The sequence below is a fragment of the Sinohyriopsis cumingii genome, unplaced genomic scaffold, assembly GCF_028554795.1.
Source record: "Sinohyriopsis cumingii isolate HCF-2022 unplaced genomic scaffold, ASM2855479v2 utg002277l, whole genome shotgun sequence".
In the NCBI taxonomy this organism is placed as follows: domain Eukaryota; kingdom Metazoa; phylum Mollusca; class Bivalvia; order Unionida; family Unionidae; genus Sinohyriopsis; species Sinohyriopsis cumingii.
In genome coordinates this window covers 231,551-248,584 of record NW_028316176.1, presented here as the reverse complement: position 1 = coordinate 248,584, position 17,034 = coordinate 231,551, and the positions used below count along the sequence as shown (strand labels likewise).

General features: G+C 33.3%; 1 protein-coding gene across 1 annotated transcript in view; it reads left to right on the top strand.

The window, feature by feature from the left end:
- LOC149770817 (A disintegrin and metalloproteinase with thrombospondin motifs 1-like) overlaps positions 1-17,034 on the top strand; it is a 67,790-nt gene that overhangs the window by 39,150 nt on the left and 11,606 nt on the right. The window contains exons 23-27 of the mRNA XM_089949081.1: positions 4,655-4,789; positions 6,718-7,156; positions 9,493-9,747; positions 12,722-12,852; positions 15,619-15,678. Of these exons, the coding sequence (XP_089805207.1) occupies positions 4,655-4,789; positions 6,718-7,156; positions 9,493-9,747; positions 12,722-12,852; positions 15,619-15,678 (1,020 nt within the window). The remainder of the gene's footprint in view (positions 1-4,654; positions 4,790-6,717; positions 7,157-9,492; positions 9,748-12,721; positions 12,853-15,618; positions 15,679-17,034) is intronic.

The window sequence follows — 17,034 nt, the reverse complement described above, 5'->3', positions numbered from 1 at the left end:
TAAGGATATCACAATTAGGATGATTATAAATGTCTGAGGTGATGGTAAAGATGATGGTGAAGTAGGAAATGTTTATGATGATAAATATATGTACCAACTAAAAAATATATGATATATTAAAAAATGCTAACTGTTATGTGGCCAAGTTCAAAATAGTTATTAAATTGTCTTGGCTTTATGTTGATGTTGCAAGTAATATTCAATCCTGTATTAAATCTAATGCCATGCATAAACTTTCTGGAATTAATTTCTCAGCTGCTTATTCTGTTATAAGCAGGCATGGATCCCATTTTTTAAACCCCAAAATACCCCTGAAAATAAACCCTATTTGTTAACCTTGAAGAAAATCGCAATTAAAATTGGTAACGGAAGCTTTGATGTATCACTTGTTTTATCGTTGAAAACGGTAGATAGGACCTGGAAATTGTAATCAACACTATGAAATATCAAATTTAAAAATAACTCATACAGTTTTTTACATTTTCTTTCCAAACGACATTCCTAGTACACCACAATTAACGATATGTAAGGAAATTTCGATAAATGAAAATGTCACTTACACTGATCAGTACATTACTTTAATCAAAATACAAATTAAATACAATTTTTTATCAATTGAAATTTGTGTTCTAGTTCCATCTTTTAGTTCCTTTTAAGTGTAATCATCACAAGTGCAATGGGTCCTCTAGTAATTAAACGTAAAATGCGTCAATCAACCGTAACAGCTATGTCCACAAGCATTAATCTGAGAACCTAATTAAGTGCCGACCGTGTTTTGATAACTGACTTACAGAAGTATTTGTTGAATTGTTGCACTGAATTAAAAGCTGGCCTCCTTTATATTATCATGCTAATTATGTCTTTTGAATAAAAAGAAAAGGAGGTGGAATAAAAGAAAAGTTAAAAGGCATAAAATCGGACTAACTTTAAATCAAGCGGCCTCGATCGTATGTTAGGTGAACTAACTTTATTTGATCAATCAAACACCCTAATAAACATTATTGTGTATGTAACAAAAAGCTTAAATTAACCAACTCTTTCATAACTGTGATCAAAGATAACAAGTCAGCAAAGCAAAAAGAATACATCATAAAATAAAGAGCTTGATTTCACAGATATGGACCATTGTGGGCAAATGTGTTTCAGAGAATTCTTGAACTGGCATTTAGAGATATCCTCAGGGATGATAAGAACTTTCATTATTACTTCCAATGAAATCACAACATTAACATTGTACTAATTGTCATGAAATAAATGTCGCATGTTTTTGAAGAAAAAAAGAATTTTGTTTGGTGGTGTATCAACAGTTAGTCTAGTTCCTAAATTGTGGACTACTGATTTGGCAAGATACTATTAAATACCACTAAGGGAACCAGACTCATCAAGAAAACAACAATCAGTGACATAATACATAGATTTCAGGAATGCTTTCGACATGGTGGATCATGAAATCCTTTTGAAGTAACTGAAAATCTACCAGTGTGATGAAAGAACAATTAGATGGTTTACTTCGTACTTAAATGAGAGAACACAACATGTTTACATATATAATGTTCTGTCTGAACCTGAAACAATTAGATATTGAGTACCACAAGGCTCAATTCTAGGTCCATTACTATTCATTTTATTTATTAATGACCTACCACTTTTACTAAGAGACTCAATATCATGTACAGATCTCTATGCAGATGACACAACATTGTCAGACATCCAAAACACAAAGCATGAGCTCGAAATTTCTTTACAGAATGCACTAAACAAACTGGAAAATTGGTGCACATGTAATGGCATGGTGGTAAATACTGGTAAAACTAAAATATTACTTATCTCAACATGGCAAAAAAGGACACATCTTGATAGTGATGAACTATGTCTGACATGGAAGGATACAAATCTTACAAATCTGCAAATGGTCTGTCATGATAGACTACTTGGTATTCTGGTAGATAATAACCTATCATGGACTGAACATATCAAATATACCAGTAAAAAAGTCAATTCAAGTTTATGGCTTCTCAGTAGGATAAGACATTTTCTCCCTGAAAGGCACAGAAAACTATTTATAACAGTTACATACAACCCTATTTGGACTACTGTAGTACAGTATGGGGTAATTCAAATGATAAAAACATAGCAAAGCTGGCACATCTTCAAAAAAGAGCATTTGGGCTAATAGTAATCCAGAAAGAAAGCAAGGAAAGTTTAGCTGGTGGTTAAAAATATTACCTATTAAAGACCGAATCTGTTTGAGAAAAGCCAAATTAATGTACAGGATATCTCATAATAGTGCTCCTGAATATTTACAATCACTATTCCAGTATAGGCTACCTGGTAATACTCCCCACCTGCGATCCATGTCTACCAAACAGTATAAAATTCCCAAACCAAATAAGGAGTTATTTAAAAAAGTTTCCAATACTCTGGAACTCTGCTCTGGAATAGTATTCCAGTTGAGATTAGAAATGCCCACTCTATTTCCTTCTTCCAAACCCAATATATCCAGTGGCTTCAGAGATGCAGCTTAAATAAATGAATTCCTTTGTATGAGGGCCTCAAGGTAGATTAGTTTTTAGCTAATTGTGTTACCCTCTTTAAATAAGGTCATTATTATTATTATTATAGATTTTTTGCATACGTGTGATGGTTGTTCAAACCAGTTGGAACGATCTTTCATATGTTGGATATTTTGAGGGAAAAAAATGTTATTTAAACAGAATAGCGAACAACTTCATTAGAAAAAATGCATTATTAAAAATTATTATCGATAAAATGAGGATTCAGTCATTAAACAGCCCAGTTCCCTAACGCTGCCCCTCCCCCCCACGGTTTTCTCAATGTCAAAGCGATTTTTTATTTTATTTTTGGATGTCCCTCAGTAACTCATGCCTCGCTTATAGTGTGGTCTATGTTTGTGGACCCCGTTGTGTGTAAGTTATCGAGGGAGAGGTGTATAACCTTTATTGGACAAGTATCTAAATTGTTGCCTACTGATATAGGATGTAGACAAGGTGATCCTCCCTCCCCATATATCTTTATTTTTGTTCAGAGATATTTGTTCAGATGATAAGGTAAGCAAAAGAATATTAAAGGAATTGATGTTGGTGGTTCAACTTTTAATTATTTTCAATACTCAGTCAATACATCAATGATTCTTGATGGTTAAGACAAATCATTGAAATTGGCCTTAGATCTTAAGTAACAGTATTACTATAGAAAAAAACACAAAGTAATATGGCTTGAAAGCAAAACAAGTAGAAAATTTTACTTCTGTTCCAAATATAAATTTAATTGGGATTATAGTGATTTTGCTTTCCTTGGCTTTTTAAAATTATTTTAGAGAATATACCAATTCTTAACTGTCTCATCCAAATTATACAAATTAAGAATTTGCTTTTATATAAGCATATTATTTCATCACTTGGAATGTTAGCAGTAATAAAAGTCATACAATCTTAAATTTTCTCACCCTTTATTAAGTTTAACAATCCAGCCAAACAGGTACTTAATGAACTTAATAAATTGTATTACAAGTTTCTATGGAAAGAAGAAAAGATAACTTAAAAACAAACAGTTTTAATAAAAGGGTTCTATAAGGGAGTTGTAAAGATGATATTATTTTTAAATTTACACATGCTTTAAAACTTGCTTAACTTCAGAGACTATTCTCAGGGAACTCATAATGGAAAAATCTATTACAAAGTTCCAAAATTGATCATTTCTTTCTTAAAGTGGGTTTTGTTCAGTTTCCAAAAAATAACCTAATTCATTTTGGATAGATTTATTTGTTGCTCTCAGAATTATTTAAATCAGTATCAAGTTAGTTGACCTGAGTATTTAATGCTCACATCTGTATGGGTTAACCCTAGCATAAAAATAGAAGGTCAGAGTGTTTTTATAAAATCGTTTGAAAAAGATATGATCCTTGTTAATGATTTCATTATTGATGATGGCACCTAAATATGTTTTGACAACATTGAATTAAATTCTGCCATGTAACTGATGATGGGATACTGAAGTACATGTATCACTATGTAGGTGTGATAATTGGAAACTTTGATGTCATGATACAGGTGTGATGGGATACTGAGGTGTCACAATGCAAGTATGATCATTGGATACTGAGGCATCATATTAAAGATGTGATGATTGGATACTGAGGTATCACTATACAGGTGTGATAATTGGATACGGGGGTGTCACTACACAGGTGTGATGATGGGATACTGAGATATCACAATACAGGTGCGATGATGGGACACTGATGTATCATAATGCATTTGTGATCATTGGATACTGAGGTGACATAGTAAAGGTTTGATGATTCAATACTGAGGTATCACTATGCATGTGTGATGATTGGATACTGAGATATCACACTATACAAGCGTGATGATTGGATACATGGGTGTTACTACATAGGTGTGATCATGGGATACTGGGGTATTACTACACAGGTGTGATGATGGAATACTGAAGCATCACAATACAGGTGTGACGATTGATTACCAAAGTCCACGTCATAAGTATCTATTGTCAAACCTGACATACTTAAACAAATCACTGAATTACAATAATCAATAGGTCTGCAATAATTATTAATTTACAAGGTATGCTAATTGGCTTATATTGTGAGAACTACTGTAATTATTTTCAGCTGGAAGTGCCTGCCAAGATAAGGAGGCTGACTGTTTTGGAAGTTTTGGTCAGAATGTGTGTGAGGAATATGCCAGCTGGTCCACAGAACACTGTATGAAGAGCTGTGGAATTTGTCTTATTGAGGGAGGTGGAGGTATTTATATACATAATCATTAGCCTCCTCAGGATTAATCCTGGCTTTAAAAATTAGGTTTAATGTTTCCCCATATTCACTTCCACCCACCTCACCCCTACCTCACTACAACAGCTGCAGGGGATATTGTTTTGCTGCAAACATTCTGAAGTAGTTTAAGGACAGGCACACCAAAACTGCTTGAGATCAAACACTGAAATTTCCTGTGCATTTAATTGTATGCATAGCGTTGTTGCTATGGGGTTTAATGTGATTTATCAATGCAAGATAGGCTATACATGGTGGCCAGTATAACTTGTGGATGAAGAACCTGGGAATACTCCAAGAAAAACCACTGACCTATGGGAAGGTTCAGTCAAGCTTTATCACATACCCACATTGGCCTAGTCCAAGACTTGAACCCATGCAGACTGAGGTGAGATGGCAGTGATCAATAACGAGAGCACTTTAGACCAATCAGACACTCAGGGCTCCTGCATAATGTTGAATATCTGTTTAGTGTTGCAGGCTTTTTTTGTACAATTTGTGTATCATTTATTGCTGTATTGTGGACCTTTTTTCTATATTTTTTGCAGGCTGCAGTAATATTTTACAAGTACAGATTTAATCAGTGTAGTTATGTACCTACTAGTGCCATAGTCCATCAAAGTACTTTATTAGTTTCTGTTGTAATAAATTTACTATAATGGTGAGATGTTGGATTCTTTATTTAATTTCTAATACAGTCCAACCTGTCCTAATGGTCACCTGAGTTAGCAGGCACAATGTCACAGTGGCCATTCTAATTTTCCCCTGGAAAATTTCCTATATAAATGCAATGTATTCAGTGGTTACATGTCTTCCGTGTCCATGTGTCTCTCAAATGAGTAGTGGTTACACCCTGCCTTCTGCAGTCTGTGGCTGTGTGTTTCTTAACCAAGCAATGGTTTCACCCTGCCTTCTGCAGTCTGTGGCCATGTGTTTCTTAACCAAGCAATGGTTTCACCCTGCCTTCTGCAGTCTGTGGCTATGTGTTTCTTAACCAAGCAATGGTTTCACCCTGCCTTCTGCGAGCACTGGAATGTATCAGCAGTGATTAAAGTTCTTTTTGTTTGATGAGCAAGGCATGATGTATATAAAGGTATATTAATTGATTCAATGTTTAAACATTTAATATTTCAATTATAAAGTTTGCAACCATAATCAACTGAAACTGAAATGTATCAATGTGTCAGCTTCCAAAGCAAGGCACCTTTTATTCTTACACTGGTACATGGCACTAATGATATCCCTTACAGTTTTGTAATCTGAGTTCCCTCTGACCCTTCGCACCCCATCTTGTATATTTGGACATTTATGTTGGGTCACTAAGAGTCTGTATGGGATAACTGCATATTGAAAATCTGGAATTTGCCATCACCATGCAGCAGCACTATAGAAAAGCAACTTACCAACAGGCCTTGCAAACTTAACCGATGTTTTATCAAGACATACCTGCATGAAACCATATTAGGAAAATGATTTATTCTGTTATGAATTGTGAGTATTATAACCATACTTCTTTAATCTGATGACAGATGATATGAAACTACAGAAATGATGAGATTTGGTACTTGCCATATACATTGCTAATCACGTGACTACACAACTCTTGTGACCAACATCTCCATGACACCAGAAGTCCAGTATTCATGTGGTATCAACAACAAACACCCTTTCCAATGTTGTTGTAAAAAGATTTGAAACCTCGAAGTTAAACGAAAGCGACTTTATGTGTATGTTTGTAAAAAAATGAAAGAACACATGTTTCTCAAGATATTTATTCTTTGAACAATGACCAGAAAACCGATGCTGTTGCAGCAGCTTAGAGAAAGTCAGATTCTTGAAAAATAAAGCAAATGTCAGCGGTTTTTTTTGTTGTATTCCATGTCTACTCTGCTTTGTGGCAGTGAAGTCCAACCTTCTGATTGACTCTGATGAATCTGGCTTTGTGGCAGTGAAGTCCAACCTTCTGATTGACTCTGATGAATCTGGCTTTGTGGCAGTGAAGTCCAACCTTCTGACTGACTCTGATGAATCTGGCTTTGTGGCAGTGAAGTCCAACCTTCTGATTGACTCTGATGAATCTGGCTTTGAGGCAGTGAAGTCCAACCTTCTGATTGACTCTGATGAATCTGGCTTTGTGGCAGTGAAGTCCAACCTTCTGACTGACTCTGATGAATCTGGCTTTGTGGCAGTGAAGTCCAACCTTCTGATTGACTCTGATGAATCTGGCTTTGTGGCAGTGAAGTCCAACCTTCTGATTGACTCTGATGAATCTGGCTTTGTGGCAGTGAAGTCCAACCTTCTGACTGACTCTGATCCTACATCTTTATATAGGGGCCCCGAGTGGCCGAGTGGTCTAAAGCACTCACCATTGTGGATCACTGCCATCTTCACCTCTATTGGCATGGGTTTGAATCTCAGATTTGGCCAGTGTGGGTATGTGAGAAAGATTGCCAATAGCTTCTCGTGGGTTGGTGGTTCTTTCCGGGATTATCCCCGAGTTCTTCCCCCCAACATTAATACTGGCTGCCATGTATAGCCTATCTTGTACTGAAAAATGGCATTAAACCCTACAACAACAACAACAACAACACCTCTATATAAATGTTGAAATATCAAAATTGGGTTCAGTCTAGGGTTAGAGGAAACTCTGATTAATATTGAAAGTACTACTAACAACAGCCCCAAGAAGCTTCTTTTCCTTCTCTGATCATCAAAGGTTGCTAACAAAAGCTAGCTTTTGATCTCTGTTAGTTTAAACAACAGCTTATCCATCAATTGTTTTAAAGTGTGTAGACCTTTGTTGTTGTTGTTGTAGGGTTTAGCACCATTTTTCAGCACACGATAGGCTATACATGGCAGCCAGTATTAATGGTGGAGGAAGAACCCAGGAAAACCCAGGAAAGAACCACCGACCCACAAGAAGCAACTGGCAAGCTTTCTCACATATCCACATTAGCCAAATCAGAGACTCGTGTGTAGACCTGTTTTCATCCCTAATTATAGTAATGGCCCTAACACATAAGTCAGTTATTTGTTTAACATTTATGGCTAAGCTGTCAGTTAGTAATTCTACTTAGTAGTCATTTCTACTGACAGTGAAATAAAAGTGTATGAGAGAGAGAGAGAGAGACAGAGAGAGAGATGTATAAAAATGAGTGCACATACACAGTTGTAGTTTTCTTGATTTATGCTAAATAGTTAAACTAAATGCATGTACATGTATCATGGTAGCCCACTACTGTTGCTAATAATAATAATAATAATAATAATAATCATAGTAATACATGTGAAATAATAATAAAGCTAATACTACCAATAATAATGTTAATGCTTTTCAGTTCATAGTACATAAATTTGTCATGAGCTTAAGAGCTGAAACTGCCTTTCGAGGCCACCTGTCTACCAAGGCCAATTTTGCCATTTCCCATGGGTGACTGCTGTAAACAGGCTTGGCTATAGATCACTGATTATCTACAAACATATATAACTCTCTTCTTTTAGCTGCATTCAAAATCTCTAGCCATTGTGTTTATAACTTTTGGTTTTAAAAACCTGAAACATGAAACTATTTAAAAGTCTGAATGTATACTTAATACTGCGAATAAATCATTCTCTTAAAACCAATTATTTTTTGGTTTTGAGTGTTTCTGACACATCCATCATTCACTCAGGCTATTTATTCCACATTTCATTTATCTCATCTCAATGATCATCTATAAATAATGCTTAAAGTGTATTAATAAATTAAAATATTAAAACACTTTTTGGCAACAAAATTAAATGTTCTTTTTATTTTAGTTAATGTTTTGTCTAGCCTTTATTTTACAAATATCTTAATATCTTCTTCCATGTAAAGAAAAGTTTAAATTGTATGAATTAATACATTTATTTCATTTAGCATTTTCCTTTATCCCAGCATTTTCCTTATTTTTTCATTCAGCATTTTCCTTTTTTTTTCCAATCAGCATTTCCCTTATTTTTCATTCAGCATTTTATATTTTTCGTTCAGCATTTTCCATTATTGTTTCATTCAGCATGTTCTTTATTATCGTTATCTTTTTATTTAGCATTTTTCTTATTTTCCATTCAGCATTTTCTATTATTTTTATGCAGTATGTTCCATTAATTTTTTCATTCAGCATTATCCATTAATTTTTCATTCAGCATGTTCCTTATTTGTTCATTCAGCATTTTCCCTAATTTCCATTCAGCATTTTCCAATACTTTTAATTTAGCACTTTCCATTATCTTTTCATTTAGCATTTTCCCTTATTTTTCATTCAGCATTTTATATTTTTTTATTCAGCATTTTCCATTATTGTTTCATTCAGCATGTTCTTTATTATCCTTATCATTTTATTTAGCATTTTTCTTATTTTCCATTCAGCATTTTCCATTATTTTTATGCAGCATGTTCCATTATTTTTTTTCATTCAGCATTATCCATTAATTTTTCATTCAGCATGTTCCTTATTTGTTCATTCTGCATTTTCCCTAATTTCCATTCATCATTTTCCATTATTTTTAATTCAGCACATTCCATTTACTTTTCATTTAGCATTTTACATTATTCTTTCATTCAGCATTTTCCATAATTTTTTCATTCTAGCACAACTCATTTTTCTTATTTTAGAATTGCCAGAGTTAAAAATTACAATCTGATAAGAAAATGTCAGGATTCTCTGTAGTTGTTTAAATAGTCAAGATTTCTGTGGATGGCGGTTTACAGAACATTGGAGGGTCCTCCATAAAATTGATATCTTTTGCCCTTATCATTGGGCTGCAATTTATTATCAAGGTGATGCTGGCAGTACAGATACCACCTGTGTTGACAAGACAGATTGTGCTGCATATGGGTCATCGGCATGTACAGAGTATAAACAATGGGCTGAAGATAACTGCAAAAGATTTTGTGGATTGTGTGGAGTCAAGCAATCACCAGTGGTGGATCCAAGTAAATCTTTTACTTATTTGCTCGCATCATTCTCTAAGCCTTTGCATGTGAATAAGCCCATCAATCACTTTTGAAAAGATATGACCAATCTTCATTTAAAAAATAATAATACCTATCTCTGCTTAGGAAGGACTCTATCAAATAAGGGCTGTTTTCTACCTTTTCTGTGACTTTCAGATATTAGGTGGCTTAATTTCATTATATTGCAAGTTTTGGCCTCATTTGCTGGTTGCCATGGAAATGGTTTGTTGAGAAATATAAAAACGTTAAGAAAATTTTTCTTCTTCTCTGTGTACTTCTCATTGAAATGGCATATCCAAAACGTTTTCATTATATTTAAAATGACAGATTGCAGTTTTGAAATTTTCTAGCATAAAGTTGGATCAAATTAAGACTTGAATTTATTATAAGATTCTACACAAAAATGATAATGGTAGGGTGGTAGACAGTGACAAATCTAACATACAGTTCCAACTAAAAACTGTTTTATACACTATGACATAAAAAGACAGCCATTCATTAAATCAAAAGTGCTGTCTGTTTGATCTTATGTTTAATATTGTCCAAAGTGGTAATTTCACAGTAGATCTTGGTAGTTGTCTCATGTACAATGACCGTTTTACCTCAGGTGATTTGGAGTGCATGCCACCTTGGAACAAGAACGAGTTAAGTCAACATGCCACACTGAAATCTTTACTTAGGATAAAAACTTTAACTGGTATCTAAAATGTACAAGTTTTTTTCTTCTTTTTTCTGTATGAAATTCTTATAATAAATATGGTTTTTGAAACCCTTGTCTTTCAAGCTTGGCCATTATGTATTATCCTGAAATCTTGGATTTCAACCAAATTTGACCTAGAACCTTGAAATGTTAAAATCTTGAATGAGTTTGATTTTCTGCATTCCTTATATCATTGCATGAGTTATGGCCCCTGATTTCCTGTTTTCTAATTCAGATTTCAACAACACAACTGTTTTAAAAATTATTACTTGAATATGCATGCAGATGTGGTGGCTGAATGTAGTCATATCTATGTATCAGATTTTATATTGCAGGTCTTGCTATACTTACCAATTTTCTTGGCTGCAACCAACACAAATGATACTTCATCTTGCAACACCTGTTAATTGGTTGAAAGTGTGCAATCATGTTATATTGTCCAGTTGTAAAGAAGAAAATTTATTTTTTGCCCCTATGTATTTTATTTACTCAAAGTGATAGAAATAAGAATGCATTGAAACTTGTACATAAAATGGGCAATGATTAATTGGCCATTATAAATGTATGTACAAGATATAATAGGATTTCTTCTGAAATCAAATAATGCACTGTAACATTCACTATGAAAGTCCAGGAATGTAAATGTCAAATTCCAGTAACAGTTAATCTAAAGAATAAAATACACATTAAGGTAACAAATTAAACTGTATTTAAAAATGCTAAGGACTAACAGGAGCCACTAGGGCTTCTGCCTCAATTACTTGCAATTTGCTACATGCAGGAGACATATAGAGATTTCAGTGACATATGTTAGAGTCTATGCTCTTAAAATAAGTAGCGGAAAAGAGTGAAGATAACAAGCTTTGTAAAATTTAACAAATAATTTATTTCCCTAGAGTAGAAAGTAAAAAAAATAAGGAAAAAGAACTTACAGTATCGCAAATTAAATCCAAATTGTAATCCAAGAATTAAAAAGAACAAGTCCTATCATTGAAAAGTTCTAAGTAAATAACAGTTCAAATCCTGATGAAAATCCAAGATCGAAGACAATGACATATGCAATAGTCAGCATTGTACTGATGTGTCAACATTCTCTTGTTGAGTCACAGAAAATATTATTCCAGTTTTTTTAATTCCATATAAATTCTGGTAAATATATTTGTCCAAGAATTTTCAGAGCACTATAGTCATTCCAGAGAAAATAATCACTTGAAATTCAATAATTTGAAGAAGAAAAGAAAATTCTACCCCAAACTGGACAAAATATAAAACAAATTGACTTCTCAAGTGTTAAGGCATGACTGGCAGAATTCTTTTCATAACATCAGTTATAAGACTAACTAAAATGCAAAACAGATTCCCAGATGGGGGTCAAGAGTTCATCATTCTAGAAAAAATAGAAGTTTGTTTCTGAGTTTACACATGTCTCATGTCACATAGTCCAGGTATGACCTTGACACAACTCAATGATTCTTACTCTAAGACAGATAAAAAACTGTCACTGATTTTGGAACAAGGTCAGCAACAAGATATGATGTTTCAATTCTGGACAATATCAAATCCAATTAACAATGTTACATTACAATAGCATGTCATGGAATACAAAATATTTTCAAACTAACAAACAAACAATTAATTTTATTGTACATAAACACATTAATAAAATTACAATGCAGAATATTAGTAACTTCTTGAATTTACCTGTCAAGCATTTGGTGGATGCTTTTTGCTCAAAAGGGTGAGAATTTATGCTGAACAATTTACTAAAGTGATTATTTCTCAATAAATATTGATGTTTGCCCTTGTGTAAGATGCTTTTTGACCATTTATATCAGCTGATCTTAAACATGTGCTGTTCCAGGAAAGGAACATTAATAGAGGCAAAGTGCCTAATTGGCACCTTTGCTAAAGACATTTTAAATTAATATTTATGTAAGAATAGTGAACATACATTGTTATTTACTGGTATCAATATTTGTAATGTCCCTTGAGTTTGTTGAAACCTTCATCCATTGGGATTCAATTACCTACTTTGGATTCAATGAACATTTATGTGTAAAAGGAACTCTGATTCTTATATTCATGCTGTCATTTTTGTAATAAGGAGCATTCCATCAGATAAGTAGACTGTATCATGTGTGACCCTTTGTCATGCATGTATTACTTATTATTATTATTGTTATTATTAGTGAATTACTTAATTAATGACAATTATTATTATTATTATTATTATTAATACAGACTGTATTGATAAGCTAGATAACTGTGCATCATATGGAAGTGGAGTCTGTGAATCGTACAAAGCCTGGGCTGGTGACAAGTGTGCCAAATTCTGTGGTTTCTGTGGAAGCAGGAAAAAAAGTGAGAACATTTTTTTTCTTTTTTTTAAACTGATCTTTCAAAATAATGCCACTGAAGAAACTACGCCATAATTACATGCATAATATGATAAATGAGGTTGCCTTACAGTAACATATGTTTGACATCAAACCTACATTTATCCATAAAAGTGCAACACCTTATAAATGCAGTTCCTTTACAGTGAGGTAAATCTGATATCAAACCAACATTTATCCATAAAAGTTCACCACCTGATAAATGAGGTTGCCTTACAGTGAGGTACACTTGATATCAGAACTAAAATTATCCATAAAGTACACCACCTTATGAATGAGGTTGTCTTACACTAAGGTAGGTTTGATATCAAATGCAAATTTATCCTTAAAAGTGTACTACCTTATAAATTAGGTTTCCTTACATTGAGTACATTTGATATCAAACCTAAATTTACCCATAACATGTACCAAATTATAATCAAAGTTGCCCTACATTGAGGTACATTGATAAAATACCTTAGTAACATTCATAAAAAAGGATGTACAAATACCTGTGCTAAATAAGGTACCATGTTATACTGATGTGTCTTATATCAAGGGACTGTAACATTTACAAGTAATGCAGTAAAATGTGCAATTTATAAGCAAAATGTGGTTATTAGTTATAATAAATTGATGACTATTATGCAGTGAAATCCGAATGTAAGTACAGCTACATCTGATTAACTGGTACTGATTTCAGGGATCTGTGTGTGCTCGTGTGTGTGTGTGTTTGTACATGTGTGTTGGATTTTTAATGTAGCTTGAATAATTTTAGTCATATCACTATGATGTCTGCAGTGATGTCTAGCACTTGGGCATCATGGCATCAAGATGTAGCGTCATGCCCCACCCAGTCACATTATCCTGACACCAGGCCACCTCCAAATGCTTAGCGCCAAGTGAGGCAGCTGCTAAGTACCATTTTTATAACTCTTTGGTAGGACTCTGCTGAGTTTCAAACCCTTGACCTCCCACATCCAAAGTGGACATTCTAACCACATTGGGCACTGGAGTGGTCACAGGAGTCATGTAATATGAATCTCATGACAAGTACTGGCACCTAATGACTAACTGATGCTAATTTCTTATGAATGTGCTATTATTGTATAACAACTGATGCTATTCCAAATTTGCACTTATAAAGACTTTTTAAGTACAAGGAGAATGTAAAATATCTTGCTGGTTTAGTTTTACTTCATGTTTAAAACTTGCAGAAAATGTTTATGAAACACACAATGTCTGACATGATTATTATTATATTCCCTGATCAGATTTACTCAAACATGAAATTATTACGCAAAGTACAGTCTTTTGATTATAGTGCATATGGGTGGCTTCACAAATTTATCAAATGAACACAATTATATAATGACATGAAACGAGAACAATTATGTAAAAACAAGAAAGGAACACAATTATATAAAAACATCAAAAGAAAAAATATTAGCATAAGAAATGGAGAATTCTCAGACATTAAACCTGAGGCAAGAAATGTTTAAATTGACATTTTTTGGCACACCTATGAAAAATCAAATGACTAAATATGAATCTATATAAATAGATTTTCCTTTCCATTTTTCCTCATTAACTTATTTCACCACATAATAAAAAGGATAGTAAAAACAATCAGCTGAAGGGACTAAGAAAAAGAAAAACAATGATTCGATTTTATTTTGTACATTCAATTTTTAAAAGATAAGAAGAACAAGGATAGGATGTGAATGAAAATATATATTAATGTTGAAAATGGATTGAAGAAAGGCCAAGAGGATCTATTATTGAAAAGGAATAGGAAACACTGAATACAAGCCAAGATAATCTATTATAGAAAAGGAATAGGAAACATTGAATACAAGCCAAGATAATCTATCATAGAAAAGGAATAGGAAACACTAAATACAAGCCAAGATAATCTATCATGGAAAAGGAACAGGAAACATTAAATACAAGCCAAGATAATCTATCATAGAAAAGGAATAGGAAACATTGAATACAAGCCAAGAGAATCTATCATTGAAAAGGAATAGAAAGCAGAGAATACAAGCCAAGAGAATTCTTGATAAGGAATAGAAATAAGGAATAGAAAAACTGAAGAAAGGCCATCAGAATCAATCCATGAAAAGGAATAAAAAAAACATTGAAAACAGGTCAAGAAAATCTACCTTGAGAAGGGATATAAATCTCTGAGAAAAGGCCAAGAGAATATATCCTAGAAAATGAAAAGAAATCGTTGAAGAAAGGCCAAAATAATTTATCCTTGAAAAGTAATAGAAATTACTGAAGAAAGGCCAAGTCGAGAATCTATCCTTGAAATTCAAACCTGGAATCATATTTCTATGATTCATCAAAAGACTGTTGACACATCGACACTCTTTATGCTATAACAGACACATCATGGCCTTCAGTTTCTGGATATCTTTGGGACTTTTACTGAATTTAATTCAGGGCTTTCAATTATCTGGACTTGTGTCTTTAATTTTTGGATTATACTGGGATTTAATTTGCTATACTGTAAGTTCTTTTTTTCTCACTTTTACTTCATATTATATGGCAATAACCTATTTGTTAACTTTATAAAGCTTGCTGTCTTTCACTCTTTTCTGTTACTTATTTTAAGAGCATAGGCTCGTAACAATAAAAACACTCAATCCAGGACATACCCACATTATAAAAGGAAGGGTGTTTTAATGATGGGCTTTATAGTGAGGGAGTGATGCATGTATAATTTCAAATTTCATATTTTTTATAGGAGATGTGATTGACAAGAACATGATGGAAACATCACCAAATGAAGATGTCAAAATTTCAGGTATTTTAATTTTCCTAATGCTACAGGATATAGTCTCAATATATTTTCTAACTGAGCTTCATATGTAATGTACTTTCTGATTGGATGAATGTTATAAAGTATTGGCAGCAAAATGAACAAAGCATCTTGGAAACTTTAATTCCATAATGAAATGTTGTGAATCTTTCTATGAATTTGTACCACAGAGAATTACATTTTCTGCTATTTTCCAACATGTTTCCAAAGCGTGTTACGATAGAGATAACAATATTGTGTTGTTCGATTTCAGGATGTTCATTGTGGTTTTTCTGCTGCAAATAGCTAGTATACTTATTTCACTGAAGCATCTAAATCATTCAATACAAGACCCACATGTAAATTTAATGCCAGACCCATACCTGCCATCATATGCACTATCAGAGTTGGTTCTATGTAGTTTATTGGACTCACCAATATAATAAAGACTTTGAGCTGCTGGCATATTATGCAAAGGCAATTCAGGGTCTATGTTGTTTCCAACTTGTATAGAACAGCTGCATGCTAAAATCATATATATTATTGAACTGAAGTGGCACTTTATTAGATCACATCAGTAGCATCAAAGCTATGTAAAATAAGTAACTGAGATTTACAAATAACCATTATGTTTAAATGCAATCTACAATCATGGACAAAACTTATATCACATCAGCTGCATCAAAGCTATGTAAAATAAGTAACTGAGATTAACAAATAACCATTATTTTTAAATGCAATCTACATTCATGGACAAAACTTATATCACATCAGTAGCTTCAAAGCTGTGTAAAATAAGTAACTGAGATTTACAAATAACCATTATTTTTAAATGCAATCTACAGTCATGGACAAAATTTAAGGATGCAGTATAACTACACATAATACTTCCAAGTCATTCAAGGCTATATCATGCTGAGAAAATAGGGGCTAAGTGCCTTCCCCAAGGATATACATGGGCAGCCAACTTAGGATACCCTGAGTAGGTATCAAACCTTTGATCCATGGATCATGAGTCCAACACTTTTCCAACTGAGCCACTGCTTATGTATGGAGGATTTCATTTTCATTTTCATCAGGGATGTTGAATCAATTTGGTGTTATCTATACATATATCAATATTTTTTTGTTACTCTTGGTTCTTGACAGTTTATTATGTGTAATTTGTGTTCATGACTCTAAATTGTAGTGATTATCTAGAAAGATATCACATACCTAATTTTGTATATTGGTATTGATTTTATTTTAAGATATTACAGGTCCTGTAGATGAGGGATCTATAAATAGATGTCAAGTTTCTAATAATAAAACTTGTTGACATGTTTAGGGTAATTTCTCATTGGCTGGTAGTGTCAGGTGGGT